This window comes from Monocercomonoides exilis, assembly GCF_001643675.1.
Source record: "Monocercomonoides exilis strain PA203 chromosome Unknown scaffold15-1837935, whole genome shotgun sequence".
NCBI lineage: Eukaryota > Preaxostyla > Oxymonadida > Polymastigidae > Monocercomonoides > Monocercomonoides exilis.
Window position 1 is genome coordinate 164742 of NW_027150560.1, and position 26015 is coordinate 190756.

General features: G+C 36.2%; 8 protein-coding genes across 8 annotated transcripts; 3 read left to right on the plus strand and 5 right to left on the minus strand.

Annotated features, from left to right (window-relative positions):
- Positions 1 to 1836: 1836 nt before the first annotated feature.
- Positions 1837 to 2325, plus strand: MONOS_9405 (uncharacterized protein; the record flags this gene model as incomplete). Its single annotated transcript, XM_067879905.1, has 1 exon — positions 1837 to 2325. The coding sequence occupies one exon, from the start codon at positions 1837 to 1839 to the stop codon at positions 2323 to 2325; it is 489 nt and encodes a 162-aa protein (XP_067729821.1).
- A 1631-nt stretch (positions 2326 to 3956) lies between these two features.
- MONOS_9406 (uncharacterized protein) lies at positions 3957 to 4542 on the minus strand (the record flags this gene model as incomplete). The annotated part of the gene is made up of 2 exons (XM_067879906.1): positions 3957 to 4341; positions 4409 to 4542. 2 exons carry the CDS (start codon positions 4540 to 4542, stop codon positions 3957 to 3959), a joined length of 519 nt encoding a protein of 172 aa, XP_067729822.1.
- Positions 4543 to 11015: 6473 nt separating this feature from the next.
- On the plus strand, positions 11016 to 12099 carry MONOS_4538 (uncharacterized protein; the record flags this gene model as incomplete). Its single annotated transcript, XM_067874619.1, has 2 exons — positions 11016 to 11204; positions 11281 to 12099. 2 exons carry the CDS (start codon positions 11016 to 11018, stop codon positions 12097 to 12099), a joined length of 1008 nt encoding a protein of 335 aa, XP_067729823.1.
- A 1000-nt stretch (positions 12100 to 13099) lies between these two features.
- Positions 13100 to 14073, plus strand: MONOS_4539 (uncharacterized protein; the record flags this gene model as incomplete). Its single annotated transcript, XM_067874620.1, has 2 exons — positions 13100 to 13141; positions 13216 to 14073. 2 exons carry the CDS (start codon positions 13100 to 13102, stop codon positions 14071 to 14073), a joined length of 900 nt encoding a protein of 299 aa, XP_067729824.1.
- Positions 14074 to 14774: 701 nt separating this feature from the next.
- On the minus strand, positions 14775 to 14978 carry MONOS_4540 (uncharacterized protein; the record flags this gene model as incomplete). The annotated part of the gene is made up of 1 exon (XM_067874622.1): positions 14775 to 14978. The coding sequence occupies one exon, from the start codon at positions 14976 to 14978 to the stop codon at positions 14775 to 14777; it is 204 nt and encodes a 67-aa protein (XP_067729825.1).
- Positions 14979 to 15110: 132 nt separating this feature from the next.
- Positions 15111 to 15368, minus strand: MONOS_4541 (uncharacterized protein; the record flags this gene model as incomplete). Its single annotated transcript, XM_067874623.1, has 1 exon — positions 15111 to 15368. One exon carries the CDS (start codon positions 15366 to 15368, stop codon positions 15111 to 15113), a length of 258 nt encoding a protein of 85 aa, XP_067729826.1.
- Positions 15369 to 16079: 711 nt separating this feature from the next.
- MONOS_4542 (uncharacterized protein) lies at positions 16080 to 17627 on the minus strand (the record flags this gene model as incomplete). Its single annotated transcript, XM_067874624.1, has 4 exons — positions 16080 to 16337; positions 16390 to 16668; positions 16928 to 17151; positions 17282 to 17627. 4 exons carry the CDS (start codon positions 17625 to 17627, stop codon positions 16080 to 16082), a joined length of 1107 nt encoding a protein of 368 aa, XP_067729827.1.
- Positions 17628 to 18912: 1285 nt separating this feature from the next.
- Positions 18913 to 24432, minus strand: MONOS_4543 (uncharacterized protein; the record flags this gene model as incomplete). Its single annotated transcript, XM_067874625.1, has 1 exon — positions 18913 to 24432. One exon carries the CDS (start codon positions 24430 to 24432, stop codon positions 19636 to 19638), a length of 4797 nt encoding a protein of 1598 aa, XP_067729828.1. The 3' UTR covers positions 18913 to 19635.
- Positions 24433 to 26015: the final 1583 nt, after the last annotated feature.

The window sequence follows — 26015 nt, forward strand, 5'->3', positions numbered from 1 at the left end:
TTTTTCTTCAAATCTCCACCTGCTATTTCCCCATCTTTTTGTCTCAGAATTTCTTTCATTCAAAAACCTCTCTCGAAATATTAACATTCCATAAAATACTCAACTTTTACCCCCTGCTACAAATAATATTCTTCCATCTCTTCTCTGCCCCATATCCCTCATGTGCCTGGTGTTGATGAGATAAACATCAAATACTGTTTTGGGTGGTTGAGAATATTATAAAAGGAGATGATCATGCCAAAAACAGAAAAAACACCTCCGGACTGCCATCACACTGTTGATGGGCTAAGAAGACCCTCCAGTGAGATATGCAATGTATTTTGTGGAGATGCATTCCATGCTGCAATTTGACCATTCTGATTTTGAAACGATGAGATCTATTTTTTGAATGATTATGGCTGTGGAAATGAGTGTGTTTGGCAAAACACAGTCGAAGAGCAGTTTGGTCTTTATTTATTTTTCTATATATGAATATTAACCTGTTGACTGTTTTTGTGTTTCTTTCAGGGGAGGAGGTGGAAAAGAATGAAAATGAATAAAAGCGGGATGTCGCGTTGTGCATGGTGGCTATCTAGCTGAACCAGCAAATTCATATGGAAAGTGCCCAGGGTGAAGGGATTGGGAAGGGAATTGGAGATGATATTTTCAGACGAAAAACAGAATTATTTTCAATGATGAGAGTGGAATTTGAGCTGAATGCATAAATTTCACATTTTTCAGAAGAGCAAGAAATCGATGCATTTGATGGAGAAACAACTGATGGAAAGGATGGACGATGAATCAGAGGATGAAACGCTAGAAAAATGATTGTTTTCATTAGATATTTATCGATTTCAACTTATCTTATTCTATTTCTTTTACAATTGCATTATTTAACTAATTTTTGTATATTAAATTTATTTACTTCGTTATCTCAATTATTGTGATCATGTTTTTTTAAACCAGAAAACTTAGGTTTTGTTCTGTTCATTTAAGTTTCGATTATTTTTTTGGATTAATTTTTTATTTGTTTCAAAATTTGTAATAAAAACAAATTAAAAACAAATTTAAATCAATAAATAATTATAATAATAATTAACTAAACTTTATTTTTATGTAATTTCAAATAAAAATTCTCTTATTAATCCCACCCTTAATGAAAAATTATTTGATCAAACGTCGGAATTTTTTATGATATCAAAAAAAATCACCCATATCGATGCCACAAAATGAGCAGTGAAGGAGAATAGTGAAAAAGCAGAAAAGGAAATTTGAAGAAAAGATAACAACAAGATTTTGAAGAAAAAAATGTTTTTTTTTTGAGTCGTGGAATATTGGTAATAATTTTTGAAATCATAACTTTTTCCGGGGTGTTAGTTATTCCAAATATTTATTTCTCAGAAGAGGAATTATTTTTTTGAAGGAAAAAAAACATTATAATTGTTTGAAAAAACGATATTCGAAAACATATTAAAAAAAAAACAATCTATTGAGTGATTATAACTTTTCATCATCTATTAATCAGTTTTTGAAGTGAATTCTAGGACCGAAATTTTTGATAGAAAAAATATGGATTCAAAAATAATTACCCATATTTCTAACCTGAGAGTGATCGACTAAACACATTTAGAGAAAATATCCACACAAGATCGCTAAATGGGCATTGGATGAAGCTGAAGAAGAAGAGACAAGAAAACAAACACAAGAACCTTCAATTCTTTCGGCTGACATATCAACAACTGTTATTAAAGGGGAAGGTTTGTGCCCACATTCTCATCCATTTCGAACTTTGAAAATACAAAGGCTTGCTCGTCTTCTCATGTAAAACTGATAGTGGACCTGCGTGATTCGCTGCTCATGTTGCTTCTTGGGAGAAATGAGAAGAACGAGATGGCGATAGGCACTTTGCAGGAGAGAGAACACACAGCTGCTCAGGTGTTGCTCTGGGTGGCGAATGGGGCGCTCCACTCATTTGAGAATGAAGAAGACGAGCTGACCTCCCTTGCCAATCTGAGTCCTCACATTGTGCTGTTCTCAGAGCACATGGTCATCTGGATCGCACTTCACTCTGATTGCTCATCAGATTCAGATACCTCATCCATCTCCTCCGCCTCCACCATCATCACATCTTCCTCTGATTTCTCATCTGCCAACAGGAATGGTCGAGGTTCACCACCACCCTCATCAGCCTTTGAAGATGAGGATGATAACAGAAAAGAGTGTATGAGGTGGAAAGCTCCAGAGTTGGTGAGCGGAGCAAAAAAGCACGTGACGAAGAAGACTGTTGCATTCTCAATTGGGATGTTGTGGATTAAGTTCTTAATAGAATATATTTTTTGTTTTTAGAAAATATTCGTTTGTGAATTATGTTTCTTTCTTTATTTCATGACCAACATTTCAACATTCCATGTTTTTCATTTCTTATCATTGTTTCTCTTATTTTCGAAATTGCTCATTTTTATTTTCATATTTTACATATGTATCATCTATTTTAAAAAATATTTTGAATTAGAATTTTGTGGATCAGCACTGTTTTATTGATTTATTTATGTTTTTTATGCATTTCACCTTATTAATTTGCGATGTTAGCTCCTGTGATTATTAAAATTTAAATAATCAAAATTTCTGATTCCCGATGAAAAATATGAAATTAACAAAAAAAAACATTCATTAATCATGTCCATATATCGATAATTCAGTTTTTCAATGCTTCGTTTTCAAATGTTTGATTTTTTGATTAATGCAGGTTTTTTTACCACTCCTCTTCTTCTATTTCATATTTCACTCAATCCACACTCTTCGTTCTCACCTCTGTCATCAAAACTTATTCTTCTTCTCCACATTCTTTTCAACTGTGGCTTGCACATCAACTTTCAAAGATTTCTCCTCCTCTTCAGTTTTTTCATTTGCATTCTCTCGTCCCTTTTCATTTCTGCCTTATTCTTTGTACATGGATTAAACCACTTCTCTGAAAACAAGCTTCTATGGTTCTGCAGCAGTGGTTGATGGAAAAATAAGATATCTTTCTCACACTCGTCCAATGTGGTTCACATTCTCTTTTAGAAATTTAAAAATTGCTGAATCAGATCAACACGAAGATGCATGTGCTTCTCTGGGAAGATAGTTTCATGAGGGTGCACGACAAGATGATTGAATCATGAATTCGCAGGTGACTAGAACTGCAAATTTTTAACCGACTTTTCTTCCACTGCTTCAGCTCCTGACATTGTAAAGCTCAAACTTATTGAAGATTTGACTTATTTCCTTTTCAAAAAATTATCGTTTTTCCATTAGCACTTACGGTTAGAGATTATATAATAATTGGTTTCGACAAACCAGTTATTGGTGTGAAGTTTTGATGAAGAGCAATCAGTATTTATAGTGGTTCTTTTTTTGTCATAAGTGAATTCATTATTCTTCTTGTTGTGTTTAGTCAAATCATCATCTTCCTAACAATTTTCATTCTCATTCTCTTTCTTTTTTCATCATCCTCTTCTTCATTCTTTCTTCCTCACGAAGTTTTTCATCTTCATTCAGCACAGCTCCCATCACCTGTTATCGCCTCTGCACAATTCTAAGTCAGCAAATGCGTAATAGATTTGAAGAACTGCATTATTAGACCTGAAACAGCCACTATCTGCTCTGATGCAGCTTTTCACTCAGCCCTCATCATCCGTGCAATCGAAGGCTCCGAAATGTGTTCGAACCGAATCGCTCTCTTCCGCTCCTACATCGCCAAGCGAAACTCATCCATCTGTTTGTTCAGCACAATGCATGCACATCCTCGTCCACACCTCTCTGTTCTTCACTAACGTTGCAAGTTATTCTGAATGTCTATCTGAGCATTCATTTCAACAATCAGATCCACTTACGGAATATTAATACATCGTTCTGCTGCATTAGTGGAAATCAGCTCAGCTATGTTTCTCATCCTGAATGACCTCAGCGTCTGTTCTCTCTGCGCCTGGACAATGTTACTAAGCAACGGCTGAAAGCGGAAAAACTTCAACTCGGCGCACACACAGCTCGTTGGCCTCAGTCTTCTGGTCGCAGAAGATGATGCATCGCCTGTGGATTTTTCCATAAACCTTCAAACAGTCTCCTAAAATTCCGCTCCGTTCTGCTCGTGAGGCCTTCATTGCATAGTGCTTCACAAGCGATGGTGTGGCCAACACACCCGATTCCGCAAGATCAACCCACACTGAATTGGGCTTCTGACGCAGAAAGTGTCTGCACAGACGGTTGACCCATGGAGGTAACGTGGCTGAGAACAAAAGGATCTTTGTTTCAAAATGCTCAGCGGAGAGGTCAACAGAGGAAGAAGTTGAGTTTTGTTGAAGAAGAGGAGTTGGAAGAAAAAAACTTGAAGTGTATTGGAGATGGAGATTGAAAGGAAACAGGAGGAGGTAAGCTTTGTGCTAAATCGGACCATCCAAAGAATGTTCTTTCATGTTCACTTTCACCTTTTCTATCTTTTTTGTCTCCATTTGAAGCTTCCTGAAATGATACAAGATCAAATAACATGATCTTCTCAACATCTGGCATGAACGCAAAGTCCAACATCCTGTTAATCTTATTAATCGCAAAAAAACTCAAAATTCTTCAACTTCTCCCTTTCCATTTTATCGACTCTTTCTTCAGCAGAAGAAAAGAGTCCCTTTGTTTCTAGCTGCTCCAATTTTGGTTCTTCTATTGGAAGAATTTTATATGTTTAATGCTATCAATTAGTCAATTGGTAGACGGAACTACCATGCATATTCCTCTGGTTATCATGCGATTCAGCTTCGTAATCTATTCTCCTCATTCATCGTTTCCATTTATTTGCAAACTGTTTGTGGTTTTGTAAACACTCGAGTGAAAGCATTTTATCTGCATTAGGTGAATTCTATGACTATTCCAGACAAATCTCAGCAGATACATTAAAAGAAGTAAAAAAATGAAGAATACGAAGAATACGAAGATGAAGAATACGAAGAAGAAGATGATGATAAGATGAATTAGAAGAAACTGATACTTTTTCCTTGTTTGAATTCAACTCTGCTTTTATAACAGACACATTGGTGAGTGTGGCGATCACATCAAAATGCCCAGCGGCTGCTGCCAGATGGATGGAGAGAATGCCTTTAGACAAATAGCAGCTGCATTTTCGAGCTGTTGGCTGGATGGGGAGAGAAGAGAGAAAAAAATTGAATGTTATGTGTGTGAATGAGTGCGTGGTTGTTGGGTTGAGGTGTCTTCTGTTTAGGAATAAGAGGAAGAGGAAGAAGAAGAAGAAGGGTTGATTGATGAAGGAATTGATGTAAGCATTAAAATCTGAGAGAATGATAGAACATTAACAAGAGAAGAAGAAGAAGAAGAAGATGATGATGATGATGATGATGATGATGACGACAACAAAGACGACGATGAAGGAGAAGAAGAAGACAACGTTCAAGATATCAAGGAAGATGAAGAGTGAGTTGGTGAACACGTGGGAAGACAATGCCAATTATTTTTTTATTTGCGCCTGATGCAAAAGTCAACCAATTCGTGGCAACGGATTGAAAATGGAGCGAACAAAATGGAGGATCGATGGTGCGTGAAGGAAGATTCAGATGATGAGTTCAACCAATAATGGTTTTCAAAAGACGATGATATAGGAAGTGGAGGAAAAGATGATGAAGAAGATATCGAAGCAGATGTTGACTGGCAGAGTGGAGAAGGTGCAGAGGAAGAAGAATGGTGGAGAGAAGCAAGTTGGAAAAGACAATGAAGACATGTGTTTCGATCAAGAGGAAATATTCGGCCGGAGAAGTGTGAAACGATAAAAGAGTGGCACGCGCAGGGCAGAAGATTGGAATGAATAGTCGCTGAGTAAAATAATATAGGAAAAAAGGATAACGAATTTATTTTAAAAAAATGAACATGAAACTCTCAAAAATATATGGTATAACTTCTTTATATTCAAACAATATAAAGATTTTGAAATGGAACATGAACACCAAAGTTGATATTTTCTTTAAAAATACATTAACTTGAAACAACGTTAAAAATGTTGTTGAAACAACTGTTTTTAAAACTTCATAAATAAACGGGGTGATGGATGAAAATTGTAAAAACTAAAAAACAAAAATGACAAAAAATCACGAATAAGAGAAACAGATAAGCGTATGCAACTGATTTGTTAACGTTAATGCAGATTATGTATGTTTCAATGCAAAATATTGTTATTTCCAATAATTGTGAAAAGAAATATGTGAAGAATGAACTTGATCTGTTTTTGCCTTATGAAAAATACAGAAATAAATCAACATACATTACAAAACAATAACAAACTTGCTATGCCCATGTTCTTTTCATTTATTCTGTGTCAAAAGAATAACAATTAAAAGATGAATCGTTCATGGAATTTCTAAATGTTCATGAAAGAATAAAAATAAGATAAATATATAAATAAAATATTGTTAAATAACAGTTATTGATGTTTGTTTCTATGTCAACCTTGTGCACTTGCTTGTCTTCACCACTTTTCAAGGAAACCTATGAAAAGTTGAAAAATGTTAAATAAACAAAACTGATTAGACAAAATAAATACTTAACAAATCTCGCACAACACAAGGAATAAATAAAACAGTTAAGTATAGAAAATTACAAATATTTCCAAACCAGTTCAGAAACAGTGAATGATCTTTATTGTTCATAATCAGTTTATTGTTTATAGCAAAAGAAGAGAATTTAACGATTCCAAAGAAAGTGAATGCCTTCGATCGCCACAGATTCTTTTTAGCCTTGAAAAAAGGCGCTCGCAAGATGCCTCACTACAGGGCGATGCGATCAATGCATATGACAAATTGGCATAAATGTTTGGTAAAACTCCTCACTTTGCTATTTCGTAGTAATAAACCATCCATTTGTCTTGAAAAATAGATTGATCATAACATATAAAATTTGTTGAATGCAAAGAAATTATCTGCTTTCTAATATCGGAGTTCATGTTGGAAAGAACAGAATTTGCATAATCGCTGCATTTGCTATTGATTCGAGGAAACCAGTCACTTGAAATTTTCTCGAGAATTGTTAATAATGCTTTGGTCCTTTCATCTGAATTTTCTAAATCATCTGTTGGAAGTTGTTTGCTCGATCCAAGTAAAAACAGCTCGTCAACGATATTTTCATTAGAAGAATGATTGATAACACTTGAATTTTCTTCAGTTGATAAATCGCAACTGGCAACTTGTTGGCTTTCAATTGATCCACAAGAGTTTCTTGTATTATACACAAATTGTTCTTTTAAAATGGTTGTTGATTCTGTCTCTTCATTGAACTCATCGTCTTCATTTTCGGTGTCATCATCTATAATACCTAATGTTTCTAAAATAAGCTGATTCTGTAAATCATCATCCGGCTCATCGCTTGAATCCTTTGTTGGTAAATTATTTGTTAAATAATTGATCAATTTGAAAAGAATATCGTTGTTCAAAACAGAACTTGAAGGTGAAAATATTGACTGTGCAATATCCGGTGCTGGTGTTAGTGCAGATGAAACAGATGCAGATTCTTTTTCCATTTTTTCTATTTTCGTTTCAAGTTGTTGAAGCGAATAATGAAATGCATTCACAGATAAAGGAGATCCGAAATTTATCTGTTGTGTTGGTAAAATAAATGTTGGTTTTAAAAATACCGAAGAATTCTGCAATTGTTGATTGGATACAAGAGTACTGTTTGCACTATTATCCTTTGCTGTGTCTTGACTCGAAGGAATTTCCATATTCTCTTGTTGAGCACAAGATATTGTTGAAAATGTTACAGGTGTTATCGATGATGCTGAAGAAGAAGAGTTGAGAAATGAATTTTGCGTTATTTGTGAATGTGTCTGCAGAGTGTTGACAGCAGGATGCGTTGATGAAAAAGGCGATAATGTTTCTGTTGATTTGATAAATTGAGTGAATTCTTCTTTAAGAGAATTAAGTCTCGATGAAAAGGAAATCACAAATGAACTTATATGGTGAAGTCTCACTCCAATTGGTGTTAAAGAAAAAGCCAACGCGAATTTGTTACCTCGTTCTCCAGCAAGGAAATAATTATGTAATAAAATCATTAAATGGCAAATGCAAACTTGCCAATTCTCATCAGAAAAATAATCAAGATTAATCATCCAAAAATAATAAGCAAACGCTTTAAGAATAAAAGGAAAAACAGATCCCAGTTCAGTGTAATCGTTCTCGAGCAAAAGTTGCAGTTCTCTTAAAGGAAACAGTTATATACCACATCTGATCGCATCCAAAATTGAATTATCACAGCAAAACTCAAAAATTGATAGATGTTTGCAATTAACATAAAAATAAATAACAAATGTCGTATAAACAGAGCCACCTTGTTTTGACAAAGCAAGGGCACGTAGGATTTGTTGGATTTTTCGTTGATGTTTTCCTGTAGTCTTTGGATATCGTTATAATGGTCTCTTTCAATTGTCTCAAGAATTTGTTTTCGGAAAATAAATGAGTAATAATCAGATTGACTAAATGATTTGTGCAGTAAATATAAAATGATGGAGTTTGAAATTCATTTTGCCGAGTTTCACAAATAGTCGTATCCTCTATGAGATTTTGTTACGCTAGCATTTGTGGTTTTAATCCATCTGTACAAAAACAACGGACCTCTCCATTCTCATCTGATTCTTCTTTCATGAAAGAATAAACCCATTTTGTGTAATCTTCAGCTGTATAATATACATTGTTCAGGCTCCAAAAAACTGGTTTTCCATTTTCATTCAAGGGAACAACTGTAACTATTGTTAACTTTTTTCCAGCAATAACGCCTCCATCCATCATGACACCGACCATAGCATTATTGATTGTTTCATTTCGTTCTTTAACTTTTCTCAAGTTTTCGTCTTTGATGAGCAATGATAGTTTCCAACTGGTTAAAGATGGAAAAATGGTTTCTGAAGACAAAGAAGGATTTTTTTAAGAAAGTCGAATTAACGTAGAAATGAATGAGTTAAATTCAGAAGAATAAGCAGATAAAAAAGCTATATTGCAATGGCTTATCAGATGAAGAAATTGCTTTATGAGAATACAAAAAGCGGAATTGAAAATCTTTTGGACTTTTTTTGGAGGTTTTGATAAAATATGAACAGAAGGTTTAGGCTTTAGAAAAGATAACATTGAAGATCCTTTTGCTAAAAAGCATGAATGACTCCTAACACGATCTGTGTTTTTTCTTCCAGAAAAGTAACAGTTTATTCCGTGTTTGTTATTTGGATATAGATAGTAAACATGCCCATCTTTTTTCAGTGATCCATTAGGTAAAACTGGCGTGTACGCAATCCAGAGGGTATTGTTGTTAACTTCAAAGTGTATTTTCCCAATTTCTTCTTTTATGTTGTTGGGGTGAAGATAATCTTAAAAATTATGAAAATTTTATCATTAAATATAAGATCCAAAATAAAAATTATTAAAACAAACATTTTCCGTTGTTTGTGAATTTAGTGCATATCAATGTGACGAATGAACATTTTAACTCTTTTTTTATTAATTTTTTCTGAAAACGCTTTTTGCTTTGCATGAACGTATTAATATTATTTATTAAAAAGAAGACAAAAGAAAATCAATGTTTAACAAACTATTTGGGGAATAGATAAGCAACTTCTTAATTCAGCTGGTAATTTAGAAACAAAACCATCATCCATTTCGGACATTAAATATCGACACAACACGACATATCTTGAGATCCGAATGATCCAGACAGATCGGAACAGATCTTTGTCGAATTGATCTGTCGAAAACCCATTAAATATTTTATTATTTATATTTCTAAAAATGAAATAGTTATTAATTATTTTCTAAGGATGAAAATTATTTAACAACCAATTGTTCAAAAAATCCTTCTTTATTGTGAATGAATAAGAATATATCAAATCAATTTTAAAATGCATTTTATGTCGGTCGACTTATCGAAACCATTTTTATATGTCGGCTTGTCGCAAAGGCCTATGTTTGATTCAGTATTTTTTGAAAGAAAAATCAACTTTTTCTGTTCTTGAAGAAAGCCTGCGAAACTCTCCTAAAACCCTTTAAATTTTTCGAAAAATTTCGAAGGGAGAGGTGATGTAATTTTCGTATTTTCTGATTGATAAAAAAAAACTAGAACATGTAATTAAATAAAAGTTTATATGAAAAAATTAATTTTTATCAGTATGTTTTCAAAGGATGATATCAAAAAGTTTATCACGTGCTATTTTTTTATAAATGATTTATAAACAGTTTTTCAAGAAATTTTCTCAAGACTGAAATGTCCCAGGCTGTCCTTATTCAAGGTATTGCTTCTTTCTATGCATATGGAACGGCCATTTGCAAAAGGTTTAAACATTTGTTTCATTAGAAAAAATATCTGAAAATGAGTGATTATTTTCCAAATAATTGAAATATTCCGAGTGTTGATTCTTCGAAGGTTTGATATTTTTTTTGAGGAATTACTCATTCAAAAGAAAAAAGAACATTAATTGTTTGATATGATAATGTTTGAAATAACATATTCGAATAAATTATTTTTGCAAGGAGTCACAATTCTTCAGAGTTCACATAGGGTCATCTTTATATTGGCACTTTTTTTTTATTAGAACATTTATTTTGAATAATAATAAATCTGACCCACAAATGATATTCCAAAAAATATTTTTGGTATTTATTCCATAATCAAGTATTCTAAAATTTGAATTTTGATAGAGATCATATTTTTCATGGGAGTGGAGGTTTTGTTCCTTCCATTGAGCTTTCATGAGAAATTGGACTGCACAAAGGTTTGTATACATTTCTAATTCATTCAAAATTTTAAATATTAATTAAAAATTCTTTAATGAGAATTTATAAATAAAAAAAAATTTTTATGATCATTACACTTAATATATAAAGAAATTATTAGTGAAAAAGAAAGCTGAAGCGGAGCAGAAGAGGCTGAAGGAAGAAATATCTACATTACGATACAGAAAATATGAGACAAGATTGGAAAGGATTGCACTCATTGTGAATGATAATGTTGTCAGGCTTGTCGACTGAATGAAATATTGTGGAATCAACAAAAAATCTTTGGAGCACGCAGTTAAAGCCATAAAAAACGGCAGGCCTATTGCAAAAGTTGGTCATCCACCAATTATTAGCGGAGAAAAAGAAAAACAATTCTTGGAAGAAGTTACAATAGAATCTCGATCTGGGACAAGCCTCACTTTACGAAAAGCGCGCGATCTGGTTTGTCATTAATAATTGACTGGTTGATTAATCTGTGTTTTAATGGAAATTTTTATCAACGATGAGGAAGATATAGAAGAAAAAGACAGTCACTCTAAAGACAGTTTACGCCTTCACAAAGCGCCATCCAGAATTGAAGTCCTCGCTGCCAAAGCAAGTTGATATCAACAGACTTGCAGCATCTTGTCAGAAAGTCCTAAAGCCGTGGTATACGGAATTACAAGTATTACACAATGAAAATAAATATCCAGAGGAATTAATCTTCAATATAGATGAATCTTCGCTTCGAATTCCAACTTCTACACGCGGCGTTGTTGTTCATCCTGCAGATGAACAAGCTGGGTTCAAAAAGACTGCCGAACGGAAACCAAATACCACTTTCGTTGCTGGAGAAGCTGCTGATGGCTTCTCGCTTCCGTCTATCGTGCTGTGGCCGAGCGCTACTCTTCCGAAAGAACTGACAACGCAATTAACACTATCGCTTGACATTTGGCCTTACACAAACGGCTGGATGGACAAAACAGCATTCAAAAAATACGCCTTAATAGTCCTGCTGCCAGCTATCATTGACAGAATAAAGCGAATTCAAAAAGAATCTCATCGTTGCCTTCTTCTCCTGGACTCGCACTCATCACGGGCTGATCCAACGATATGGAGACAGTTCAAGGAAGCTGAAATTGATGTCGTCACCTTCATTCCACATGCTTCTTACATATTGCAGCCGCTGGGCAAAGGCGTATTTGCAGTGTTAAAGTCAGAGCTATCAAACAATTACAGCTCTCCATCATCCACCTCCTCATCTTCAAAAAGAACTGCTGTTGCAGATGTGTTGCCACAAGCCCTTCACACAGCATTCACCCCATCAGTGATCAAAAAAGCATTTACCAATAGCTGAGTTCGAAACAATTCTTCCGTGTCAGTGCTTATGAAGCATCTTCAGTCTTCTCAATGCTCCATTCCTTCTCATTCACATTGTTTCAATTTTTTTGAATTCGAAATTACACAAGAAAAACTTCTTGATGAATGGGATGAATATAATGAAAAACACAAGATGAAAATTGAAGAAATTGCAGAAAAAGAGAAGGTAATAAAAAAAAAATTGTTGAAAAGGAAAAGGAAATTGAAAAAGAAGAATTGCCTTCGGAGAAAAAAGAGAAAAAAAAAATCAGAAAAATTAGGAATGATGACGATGAAACAAGTGATGTATTTGACCACTTTGAAAGTGAAAATGGAAAAAGAAAAGTCAGAAGAGTAATTGATTCGAGTTTTGTATTTTTTTGATGTATTTTTTCTTTTTTTAATTTATAAAATTTTTGGAACCAACAAAGAAAAAAGTGCCAATAAAAAACTGATACTTCGTATACTCAAATGAAAATTACCAATACAACTTATTTATTTCAAATTTATGATTTTAAAGATAATCGCCATTATTTGTCATCATTTTGAAAGATGCGAAACAATGAAAAGAGTGCTCATGTTTTGTATTTATTCAATAAATCAATTCCTAATAATGTTCTCTTAAAAAAATATTTGGCTAAATTATTTTGAAAGGTGACATCAGATCAAAAATTTGACCCATGGCAGTTAATTTGTTATCATTCCGTTACCATTATTCTCTTGAAAAAATGAAAAAATTCGCAATAATGTTTATCATTTTATCGCAAACTTCATTATGAAAAGAAAATGTATGATCCAAAAAATTATATATTAAATTTATTGATCAAAATAAAAATATCAGTTTCTCAATGAAAAAGAGTTATATTAGCTTGAACTTTAATGCAATTGCTGCATTGTGAATTGTATATGGTGTATTTCGATTCTTATTCATTATTAACAATAACACTGATAATTATTTAAGTTTTAATTGAATCAGTATTTTTCCACACTCAAAATGAATGATAACATTTCTTGGAAGCGAGTATAGCTCGTTCAAGTTGGTGTGAGCAAAAATTATATCAAAAATTGATGGTTTGCAGCTTATTTTTTCTTTAAGTTTAATTATTTATTAAAGCTTTCTTTTTTTGAGCTTGACAAATTTGTGACAGATTTCAGAACACCATTTGTGAAGGATCTTGCAATATGGGGTGTCACTACAGACTCGTTTGTTGGGGAAGAGGATCTTCTGCTGAGGGTTGTGAAATACCAGAGTGAGACGATATTTGTTTCTTCAGCAACAGGTAACCACGGAGACAGCAAGCAATGTGGAGAGTTCGGCATGCCTTGTCAATCATTGAATGTTGGAGTTCAACACATCATTCCGTCACGTTATTCGCAGCTATTGGTTTTAGAGGAGACGATCATCAATGGGGAATGTGATGTGCATGATGTGATCATCCGCTCACTTGAATCTCCCTCAACTGCTTTGTTGCATCTGAACTCAACAATAAATATCCATGAGGGAAATCTTATCACAACATCAGAGAAAGTTCGGATTGAGAGTGTGAAATTCAACTTTGACCAGTCATTTTCATATTCAGGCAGTTCAATTATTCATGAAGCAAGTGGCCAGCTTTCTCTTTCATTTGTTGACTTCTCTTCTGTTGGAGAGTCAAACATCAATCAACTTGTTGTTTTCAATTCAACCTTGCTGAGCATTGGAAAGGGGATTCTTCATGTTGACAACTGCTCAATATCAATGCTTTCATTCAAGAAGTATTCATTTCTGCTGAATGGAGTTGAGATTTCGATGACAAATATGAAGCTTGAACACATCGAATCAACAACAGATGTCTTTGAGATTGGTGATTGTGGAAGTGTTGTTTATAATGGAGTATCTGCAGATGGAGTGAAGCTGCCAGATGGTTGCATCATTTCGATTGGCAGCTCAACTTCGGGAACAATATATGTTGGGAGCTTTTCTTTCAAATAATGAAAAAGGAATTTTGATAAAGCCTCTTCCCATTTTGCACTCTTTTCTCCTTCTCATTCTTTATCTTCTTCTTCTTCTTCTTCTTCTTCTTCTTCAAGTTATTCAAAGAATAAACAGTCGTCAAAATAAAATTCCCCCGTTCAGAGAAGCAAAGCTTTTTTGGGAGATAATTACGCAATTTGATTTGAAAACAGAATTATCAAATGAAAATGACATGAAACATCTCAAATTGACAGAAGAAGAAGCGGAAGCGGAAGCGAAGAAATCGAATGGAATTACAAATACAAATACAAAAATGAAAAAGAGGATAATGATGACAGCGCAGATGTAAATGTCATCAGGGAAATCTAAGGGTCGATTGCATATAATACACACTTAAAGAACAGCAGCGTGTTGTTAATAGCGATCTCTTTCTCACTTGAAGCCTTCTCGTGCTATACTGAAAAAGTTTTAGAAGAAGATAATGATCAAGTATGACAAGAAATTGGCTCCTTCTCCCTTCCAGCGCAATGTTATTGTGTTCTGAAACAAAACCACTATTTGCCATTCCCACAACAGCTGCCCAATACTGATCACCCATTCTATTTCGTTCTTTCCAGCTGCAGCCCTACCAGCTCCGCAGCCAGTCCAATCATCCACAATAGCGGCCGCAGCCCTTCTTTCTTCCGCACCGCCGACTGCATAAACTCCATCTACCGTTTCTACCCCACCTCCATCACTGTCACTGCTCCTGTTGATGCCACCGAAATCACCAGCACCCAGCTATTCAGAGCCATCAACAGCAGTGCAAAGTGCAGACTCACTGCCTTCTCAACAGTGCTTATCTCAGAAGGGACAGAGGTTCTCGTCGGAATGCAGCATCGCACACGTCTGGCTTCCGCTATTACAGCTTGATGAAGTTGCATTCCTTAAACGCCCACAGCACAGACACTTAATAAGGCAGATAGCATCAAAACAGCCATCACGCGTCAAAGATGATTCTCAAGGACAGCGCTAATGGAGTCTGTGCATAGCGCGCGCACAGAAGAGACTCAACTTCATCGTTCGCATTGCATCAAAAAGCCACACCAAATGAAGATGATGTTGCTGAAGACGATGAAATCTGTGGATTGCCACCGCATATGGCATCTGACTGAATTTTCATCGCCTCTTTCGGCTTCGCTGCTTATTCCTCTGAAGTTCAGCATCAATCCAAGAAACGCAGAAACATTTACCACTCCCATCTTTGACAATATCTTCTCAAACTCCCCAAAAAACATTTTGATCTTCTTCTCTGCTGCACTTTCAAGCACCATGTCAAAGAACAGGAAGAAAGGCAGCTCGCTTCCTAAAGACTCCTGCGTCACAAACTTCTCAGTAACCACACCTCTGCAAAATTTTTTCGGAACAGTTCCACTACTCAAATCATCGCTAAAAGCACCGCCTCTTTCTTCTATTTCTCCGAGTGTTTCTTCCCCCAGTCACATATATGCACAAAATATCCATGGGCCTGCCTTGGAAGTACCACACCTTCCCACCCAGCTCTGTCATCGATCAAATCTGCCAATATCTTTTCTCTAAATATTCCTTGGATCGTCGACAGTGTTCACACCAGTTTCTGTTTCAGTCCTGTATTTAGCTGCTGTTGACTTCACTGAATCGGTACAGACAACAAATATATGGCAACATCCGAAGCGCACGCACCGTTTCGTACGTCATTTGCCCCAACGATCCGGAGACCGTTCCCATTGGAGTGACATTTCCCATCAATCCCATCGATAAAGATAACTCACATAATCAATTTTCCTCTGCCACGCCTTCCCTTCGAATGCCCAACCAGCCGCTGCACTGTCTCTTCAAATTACGACGTTATTTTCTTCTAACCCTGCTTCTTTTATGCACAAGAATCATTTGCTGTTTATCAATCACCTTCTTGAATAGAGATTTCTTCTAGCTAATCACTGCTCCTTCGCTTAAAACAGCACCATAAGTATCTTCGTTTTCTTCTCCATCTTATTCATCTTCTATTACTCTTTTGCATACACTCCACCACCACCACCATTTTCCCCAGCATAGTTCTTCTTCGAACTCTGGCTGAACCCAGATCTCCTCCCCTCACTTCCACCACCTCCTCCACCACCGTTGTATGTATCTCCCAGAACAATCGCCCCATTTCGCACTTTCACAACGACACCTTTCCCGCTTGGGTCTTGCCCAAACATTACAGCGTTGCCATCCTTGATGACCGCTGTTAATTTCTTCTGGCACTTTTCAAACAGACGCGACTGAAGAATCAACGAAACAGAAAAATGGAACCATCCCACCACACGCAGAAACCAACAAAGAAGGCATGGCATACGGAGCCTCCGAAACCGTTAGCTGCATCTCGCTGTCCCCACCCACCAACCCACACTGACATTTCTGCTTCTTCTTATCATTCTCAATACCCACATCAGTCAACTCCACATTCTCCTTCGTAGCCACCAGCTGCTCATGCAGCTCCTTCACTTCCTTCACCTTTGGGTTGTGCTCCTCGCTCAGCTCCAGAATTATCATCAGACTCATCCAGATGATCTTGCCCTTCTCCTGCAGCTGCTCTGCCAGCCCGCTCGTCCACTTCAATATCCACCCGTTGTCGAATATTTTTGCATAAGCATGAAGATCTCCGAATACTGTTTCTCCATCTCCGGTTTCGCCTCCTCATGCTGCTCCTTCAGCTCCAGAATCTGCCGACCCAGCCCCTTCTTCTCCACCGCCATCTCCTCCACATGCCCCACGTACTTCCTGCCCGTCTTGCTAAGCGTCTGCGCAGCATTCGCCTTCGTCCTATCCAGATCTTCCTTCTTGTTCTTCAGCTCTTCCCCATTTCACACACTGCAACCCCTCGCCCCATCACCTCTTCGTTCAGCTTCGCCACCACACGCCTCGACTGCGGCGATCGCGACACCAGCCGCGCTATCGCCGATGGCAGCAGAGATGGATCTAACAGATCGTAGATCGACGGGAAAGCATTCACATTCTCCGCATCAAAGATCCGCTTGCTCCCCGACTTCGTGCTCACAGACTCTGCAAGCGACGGAAGTTGTACCACCAGCGGAACTGAATGCATAACCAAAAGTACGACAATTCAGACGCAAGCAGCATCCCCATACGTCGCCGCCAGTCGCGCTGCAACATATCCGGCTGCGACAGTAGCAGCTGCAGCGACAGCGACATGTGCCGCCCATACACCCCAGCCGCCTCTCGATGTCATCCATCGCTCCTGCCGATGTGTATGACGCTGCCGCCACAGACGCATCCGAAGGATCAATCGCAGGCGCTGATGATGGCTGATCATCTCCTGCTGCCTTCTTCTCTTCGCTTCTCCGCCTCCGGAATGGCGAAGTTGATCGGCGTGCTGCTCCTGTTGAAGAAGACGAGGAAGAAGAAGAAGAAGAAGGTGCTGAGCGAAGAGACGACTGCTGCGCTGCCCCGGCCACAAGAAGCTTTTTCAGATACCCCACCACGTCTGCCGGCAGTTCAACCGGAGGTACAAGCACAACACCCACATTCGGATCAGAAAGATCAATCAACATTGAATTTTCGCAGTATTCGAGCGATGGAAATTGATGGAGTAGGGTTTCTTAAACCGATGAGCTGAAATGAGAAGAAAAGGATGAATAAAAAAGCAAATGAAAAATCAAAAGCTACGAAAGATATATTTCAATGTTTGATTCATATGTGAGAAACTATTTTCTTTTAAAATTTTGTTAAAAGTCAATTTTTTTGTGAATTTTAATGTTATTCTTCGTTATATATTATAACATGATGATTGCTCCTTGAAAACAACTTTTTGAATTGTTTCAATTGCAATGAGAACTGTTTCTATGAATATTTCCCGTTTTGAAACTTGTCGGAAAAAAATCTCCAATTCAAGCAATATTTAATTTATTCGTATTCCTATATGTGAAATTATTTAAAGCTAGTAAATAAGCAAAAACTCAGAAAGAATTATCGAACATATGAAATGAAAAACAAAAATACAATTGTTTTTTTGGTTTGTCTCAAACAAAAAGAAAAAGAATATTAATCAACACAATTTGAATTTAACAGTGAAAGTGATATTTGAAATCTGTCTAATTGCAACTTAATAATTGTTGATAAGAGTCAAAAAAAATCAATATCAGATTATTTTCCTTTTGTTATGGAAACGGAATGATCAACATTATCTGATCATTTGTGATCTTTTGTGGGACAAAATTAAAGTCGTGGAACTTTTCAAAAAAAATTTTGCCATTTATTATTTTATTGTCAGATTAAACATTCGAGATTGAAAAAAATAAATTAAACATATGGGGGAAAATATGGACTTTCAAGCTTTTTATGCACAAAGCTTGAAAAAATTGTTTCGCTCATAACTTTATTTCGCTTTCTCAGATTTCAAAATGAATATAATTTTCATATCTGAAAATAAACATCATTGCAATAATAACATAATGTTTTGCTTCCTCAAACGTATTTCATAAAATAAATCCATTTTTATTGTGTTTTTTGGAATAAAAAAGTCAATAAAAAGTGCATAATTTTTCTATGAAAATGTCTGAAGCTAAATATTTTGCCCCATATGAAAGAAAAAACGATTTATTTCCAAAAATTCGCAAATAAAAACATCGAAAATCTTGTCAAAATGTTTTTTCTGAAACTGTTATTTGCCTCAATAACTGATTTTTTTTGAAGCTTTCTTTCCTTTTTTTTTCGAAAAAACGCAAAAGCTGATAATTTTTTTATAAAACCTCAATTGTTTAATTCATTTTGAAGATATAATAATTTTCAAACAAAATTATGATGAAGTCGCAACAGTTAAAGAGAAAATGTCTTATGTTTTGTGATTGCATTTTTATTCAAACAAAATTATAACTGTTATAACATCGTTTTATCGAAGTCGAAAAGAATTTAGATGTGAAAAATGATTATTCTCTTTAATAAGATAACTTGATCAAAGAATATTTTCGAGTAAATTAAAATATGCTTGCAATCAAACAGCAAAACAAACACTTGTTCATAAATAGAATTTTTGCGCATAATCATAACACACAGAAAGTGAATTAATAACAGTTTGCAATAAAAAGTTTCATTACGCGAAATGCAAACAACTCGATAATTAATTCAATTGTACATAAAAACAGCAAACCAATCGGAGAATAAATAATTATGGATGCAACAAAACTCTTAGCATCTCTAAACAATGAGAAATTGCAATTATTGTAAATAACCTTTTCCAATTCATAAAATAAACAAACAAATAAATAAAATGAATGAACAATCAAGAAAATTTTCACAACCATCACGCATACATATATTAATAGCAAAGAGGTGTCCAATCAAAATTTATTGTATTTTTCAAATAATACAGAAAATAATAAAAGTCATAAACATACAGCAAGATGCATAGCTAATAGAAGAGACAATTGAAAAAAGAAATAAAAATTTAATAAACAATAACAAATAATAAATATGTCAATAATTACAACAATTATCTTTCTGATTAAAAATTCAATAAAATAATAATAATAATACAAATACTGCTATTTAAAGCCACACATTCTAATGCTCCGAGACGCTGCTGCTGGATTGCTCTGTCTGAAGACGCGGCGGTCTCCACAGAAAAGGTGTGTTGTTCCGAGAATATGCAGCCGGGCGCCTCTCAAATCCCTGTGAAACAGAGGAGCACTCACGAGGACAACTCTGAACAGGAGCAAAAGATAAAGAAGATAAAGAACCAACATAATTTTCTGAGTTTTGCTTGCCGGCAAAAGTGCGGCTGTCTTCTGCTAAATGAGCAATAATGGGTTGTGTGTTCGTCTCATTCCGGCAGCCAGCCATTTGTGGATGCTCAGAAATTGAAGGCAATGATAAGGGCAATGGCAAAGACGATGATGATGAAGACAATGAAGATGCAAATGAAGATGGAAATGAACGTGCCAATGAAGATGGAAATGACGTTGAGGAAAGCACTTTCAGAGGAGGAGGCGGAAGAGGCGCCGAGCGAAGGAGCGGGTTGTGTGAAGGTGGGGGCAGCGTGTGTGACGGCGGAAGAGGAGGCAGAGGCAATGACAATGACAATGGCAACGGCAATGAATGCGAAAATGAGAGTGAAAGTGAATGAGAAGTGTGCTGAGGCAGCGGAAGAGAGGAAGAGCGAGTAATTTGAGAGGAAACGAACTCTTTTCTTTGGCTGGCAGAAGGCTCTTGTTTGACAGGGTGGATGAATGTGGTTGCTTTTTCGGGATTTGGCAGAGAAAACAGCGAAGGAAGAGAAGAAACCGGAAGGGCCGATATTTGTGATTGAGGAAGAGTTGAAGAAGTTGAAGAAGTTGAAGAAGTTGAAGAAGTTGAAGAAGTTGAAGAAGTTGAAGAAGTTGAAGAAGAAGAAGAAGAAGAATTCAGAGAATGAGCACCTTTCGAATCTTCTTTGGAGGTTGAGTGAGAAGAAGCAGAAGCAGGAACAGAAGCAGGAGCAGAAGCAGGAGCAGAAGCAGGAGCAGAAGCAGGAGCAGAAGCAGGAGCAGAAGCAGAAGCAGAATTACAAGTGATATTTTCTGTAGGAATGGCTGGGAGAATTGTGTGTGGAGAACATGCGCGATACAGAAATATCGAAGAAGGTCTTGTTAATTGCACAGATTGCGAATGAAATGAATTTGATTGAACAGAATTTGAATCAGAAACATTCGAATTGGGTGTGGACGGGCTGTTATTTGTGTTTTTTGTGTTTTGCTCTTCACATTTTGAAGCAGCAGCAGAAGAAGAAGAAGAAACAGAAGAAGATGGCGAAGATATTCGCGCTTTTGAAGGACGATATCTTGTTTGCAGAATCGGAGGAGCAAAATAAGAAGAAGAAGAAAAATGTGGATGTTTTGAAAGTTTGGGCTTGAGAACAACACGAGCAGGAGTGGAGTTGAAGAGCGGAGGAGATTTTTTGAGGGAATTGTCAGAAGAATAGTACGGCAGAGCTGGTTCTGCTGGTTGAATGAGGTTATTTCTGTTGTTTTCAATGGAATATGAATCCACTGGTGCATGAGAATTTGAGAATTGGTTTGATGATGAAGAGATCGAGGAAGAAGCAGAAGATATAAACAATGAAGATGGAGAAGCTGAAGAAGAAGAAGAAGAAGAAGAAGATGATGATGATGATGATGACGAAGGCGATGAAGCAAACGGCAAGAACGCCGAAGACAAAGCAGGCGATGTTTTTAGCAAAAGAGGCTTCAAAAAAGTTTCAGACAAATTTGGCTGAAACAGCATTTGCTGCTTCTTCAGATGTGAATCACAATCATTCGCTGCATTCGGAGAAATACAATGCAACATACTGCCAGTTTTTCCGGCAGCACTATAATTTTTTCGCTCTCCATTGATTTCTCCTTCACATTCTCCCTCTCCTTCTTTTTCTTTTTCTTTCACAAAAGCAAATCTATCAAACGCCACGTCAACTGCTTTAAACGTCAAATTTTCTTCTTTCTCTCTTGCTGGCCCACAAAACACAGTGCGAGGCAGCTCCTTAAAGCAGCACAGTGCAACAGTCACCAGTGCAGCCACAAATGGATGAGAATTTGATAAGTCGATTGGTTCAAGCAAAGAGCGGAACTGCGCATTCAGCGACTGATAGACATCAGGCGCATATTCTTCGATCTGCGCAAGGGAGGCGCTGCGGCCACAGCCAAATCTGCTGCTTTTGCCAGAGAAATGGAAAGAGGGGACGATAAAACGATGATCTGGCGAAAGCGCATAATCGACACAGAATGATACCCCGCTGGTTGAAGTGAAGAGAACATCGGCTTTTGTGTGCTTTCCAAGCGAGGGAGACAGAAAAAGAGGGGGAGATGAAGCAAATTCTGATGTGATTGCATGGGATGGTGGGCGGAACAAGCAATCCGTGGTGTAAGGGGAATCAGACAGTGAAACAGAATCCGAGGCTGATTTGTTCGATAATGTGGCAGACGCAGCTGAAAGAGGCCTGACTTGTGGAGGAAACAAAGCAGAGAAAGCAGAGCCCGATCTGACTGATGGCAAAGGGGCAGAGGAATTCGAATAGTTTAAAGAAGGATTTGAAGAAGGATTTGAAGAAGGATTTGAAGAAGGATATGAAGAAGGGAATGAAACAGAAGAAGAAGAATTTGACTGAAGCTGAGGACGTATGGCAGGGATGCGAGCGTCGGATGAAGCAGTTGGCTCTCTTTGAACACGCAGTCTCTGAGAAATGGAACAAGCAGAAGAACTTCTTTCGGTGCTGGATGGCATACGAATCTGCAATGGATAGCTTTTGACACAAGACGATTGAGGAGGAATAAAGTTGGATGATTTGAGGGGAGAACAAGTCTGATTGTGATTAGAAGAAGAAGAAGAAGAAGAAGAAGAAGAAGAAGAAGAAGAAGAAGAAGAAGAAGAAGATGTTTGGCGAAAAGGTGCAGGTGGCAATGGAAGAGGGAGATGTTGAGAAGGATGTTGAGAAGACGAAAGAGGAAGAAGAACAGAAGGATGAAAAGTCGGAAGTACTTGTGTAACTGCGCTTGGGTTTTTGACCGGAACATCCTTTGAAGAAATATCTTTTGGCGAAACTGAATTAGAAGCAGCTGGATGAGATGGCAAAACTGGAAATGAATGCCGGTGATAAGCTTGGTCATGCAAAATTGTTCTTTCTTCTGTTTTGTCAGTCAAGTGTCTGCTCAATGTAGGTGTTTGGGAGATCTGATGCACTTTTTTTGTGGTCTGGTTGCTTTCTGAAAATTCAGGTTTTTTTGTATTTCTGTCTTTCCGCTTCTCCATGGATATGTCTGCTATTTGCTTTATTGGGCAGGCTTGATCGCATTCTTTCTTTTCTGTTTGAATCGTCTGTAAAGTATCAGTTGTCTGCTTTTCCTCTGTTTTTATGTTTGCGTCAAGCGACGAAACTGTTGACTCTTCAACTTCGATTTTGTGACTTTGTTCAAGTTGACTAAAAACAGATCCCAGATTCTGTGTCAGAAAAGACAAAGGGGGAGGAGAACATAAGCCAGTGAAAAGAGAAGAGCCATCAGTTGTATTCATCTTGTTGAACTCGAGAAACTTGTTAAATCCATCAGGCGAAGATGGCTCAGTCGGATCGTCGCTTGGAGAACGAAAATATGAAGGCGAAATATTAATCAAGTTAAACAATGATGCTCCTGGTGACTTTCTTGATTTTAAATGTTCGGAATGCTCTTCAAAAGACAACTGCAGGCTTTCCGCTGATTCTGAAGACTGTGGTATCTCCATTTTGACATCACTAATCAGTTTTCCATAATCTGCTTCAATGACTTCAGGATGCGATAAATCGCATATTTCTATTGAAGATGATGCGTATTTCGGAACAATACCGATTGTATTTTCCTTTTTATTATTCATTTCTTTCCAAGCATTCGCCTTATTCTCAGATTTAAATAATTTATCTTCAATTGCTGATGTTTTTGTGGTTCGAAGCAACGCGGCATCGATCTCAGAGTAATAGCAGCCGTATGTTTCCACATGTAAAGGAGGCGTCTTTCTTAAAGATAATTCCTGTAGAGAACCCATAAGTGAACAATTTTTATTTGAAGTGTTTATTATTTTACTGTAAACATTATGATCAGGATATTCTTCACTTTGGATCAATTGTTGATCAATAACTTCATTTTTTTTGCTCGTCGTTTTTTTCAACATGTCCTTTTCCGTATCAATATTTTTTTGTGATGAATATTTCGAGCTCTGTTGAAAAAGATCCCGAAAAACTGGAAAATGCGATATATGTGCCTCATTATTTGTTTCTCTGGTAACTATTTGTTCATTCCGAATTAAAAAACTATCAACTTCAATATTTCTTTCCGATTGATCGAGAAAATTCTGTTGTTCAAGCAAAACGTTTTGATTTGAACATTGATGATCATCAGCCATTTGGATGTAAGGCACTGATTTTAAAGGCTCAACTATTTGCAGCTGCTTCGGTTGAACGGTCGATATGGCGCCAACTTCAATTTTATTTGATAAGGAACTTAAGGATATAATTTCTTCTTTTTGTATTTGCTCCCTTAACAACTTCGCGGAATTTTCACTTGGAAAAGTCTCTATGTTGCACACTGAATTACGGCTATCTTGCAAATCTCTTAGAGGAAGGTTACTTACATCACAAATATATGATTTATTCCGTTCTTGATTTGATTCGCATATTTCTTCATGATCAGCCTTTCTGACTTCCAATGAAGAATTGAAAACTTCAGTCAATTCAGAGCCTTTCAGAGTATTTGGATACTTTTCGAAATCGAAGGCTTTGGACGTATCATGAAATGTTGATGATAAAGTGTTTATATTCGAATTATTGATGCTCCTTTTGATGATTGTTGATGAAAGTCGCATTTCACATTGAACGAAGATTATATTGTAAGAAGAGAAAAGAAGAGAGCACAGAAATTGATGAAGCTGCGAGATTGTTTAAGAAAAAAATACACAGCATACATTTTGTTTGAGGAAATTCCACGAGACGATGCAATGTTCGCAATTCCGCTCATTTTGAACGATTATTTCGTAAATGGATCCGAAAAGCGGAAAAGAAAGGAAGAAGAATCTGGAAAACGGTTATTCGATTGATCTGAAAAAAAAAATGTTGAAATGCTATGGTGATGATCTTTCATCAATTTTCATATTTTGAAAAGAAGATGTGACTCAATTTCTGAGCATGAATTCTTCGCAAAAAATCGACTACAGACGCACATCATCCCTTATATGTTTTCCATAATTAATTGATTCAACATTTTGAAAACAAACTTCGAGTATGAACTCCTCTTGTCGTTTTCTTTCGAAAATTTTTGAATTGAGCCAATATCCCTCATTTTCAAACGAATGAATACTATTTTTGGCAAAAAATGGTGAAAACACAATAATTTTTAATTGCTTCAAGTTTTGCAACTTTTTGACTCTCACGAAAGACAAAATTTAGAATTTCTAAAAAATTGGTAGGTTTTCAAGATCAAACAAAGATCCAGGAACAAAAGCAACTTCAAATAATAGCAGGTTCACAGAAAATGTAGATGATATAATCATTGAATTGACAATTTTAGAAAATAAAAATGCAATCACAATAAAAATATTGGATTCACTCAGAAACAAACAAATGGGAGATTCGGGATATATTTTGGATTTTTCAGATTTTTTAATTCATTTTTCAAATGCTACAAAGCTTGACTGATCAAAGAAAAAAAAGCTTTATTTTATTAAAGACAAATAAAATAAAAAGACCTTGAAAAGAGTCTCCTTGGCCATTATTCTCCATCAGCAATATGTATAGCTTTCCTCCGAAAAGAGAAGAAAGAGAGCATCTGCAATATGGATCCAAACATGAGCAATTTATTCATTAAATCAAATTAATGTGATTCCGCTTGAAATCTTCGAGAAATAGTGTAACTATAATTCTTTGAAACAATAATTATTGTCAGCTGCATTTGCCATAGAGAATACAAAAAAGTCCAAACACAACATTCACGCTGATGAATTTCATTTCTTTTGCAATTTATTCTTTCTCCGAATGATGCTATCCTTCCATGATTGAGCAAATTCAATATTTGGTATATTTGTAATTGTTACCTCAAATCAGCCACAACTATTTATCAGCTTTGGATTTTTGCACTTGCAAAGGTTGAGAGAACATCATGTTATTATCATTCTTTTGCGACTGTTGTTTCATATGGAATTTCTCTCTGAATAATCGTTTGTAATTGTTTTTTTTCAAATTTTTTGTGTTCCACATTAACATTTTTAATTTGCTAATCATGTTCAAAAGAGTTTGTTTAGCATTATTTTGCTCGATTGCAAGTGTAACTTGATTGGAGGGAAATATTTATGTGATCTGAAGAACTTGGATATCGATCTTCTTTTGGATCATCGTTCTTGTTTTAATAGATCATTATGAGTTTATTTATTGAAATAGATATGTAAATGAAGCG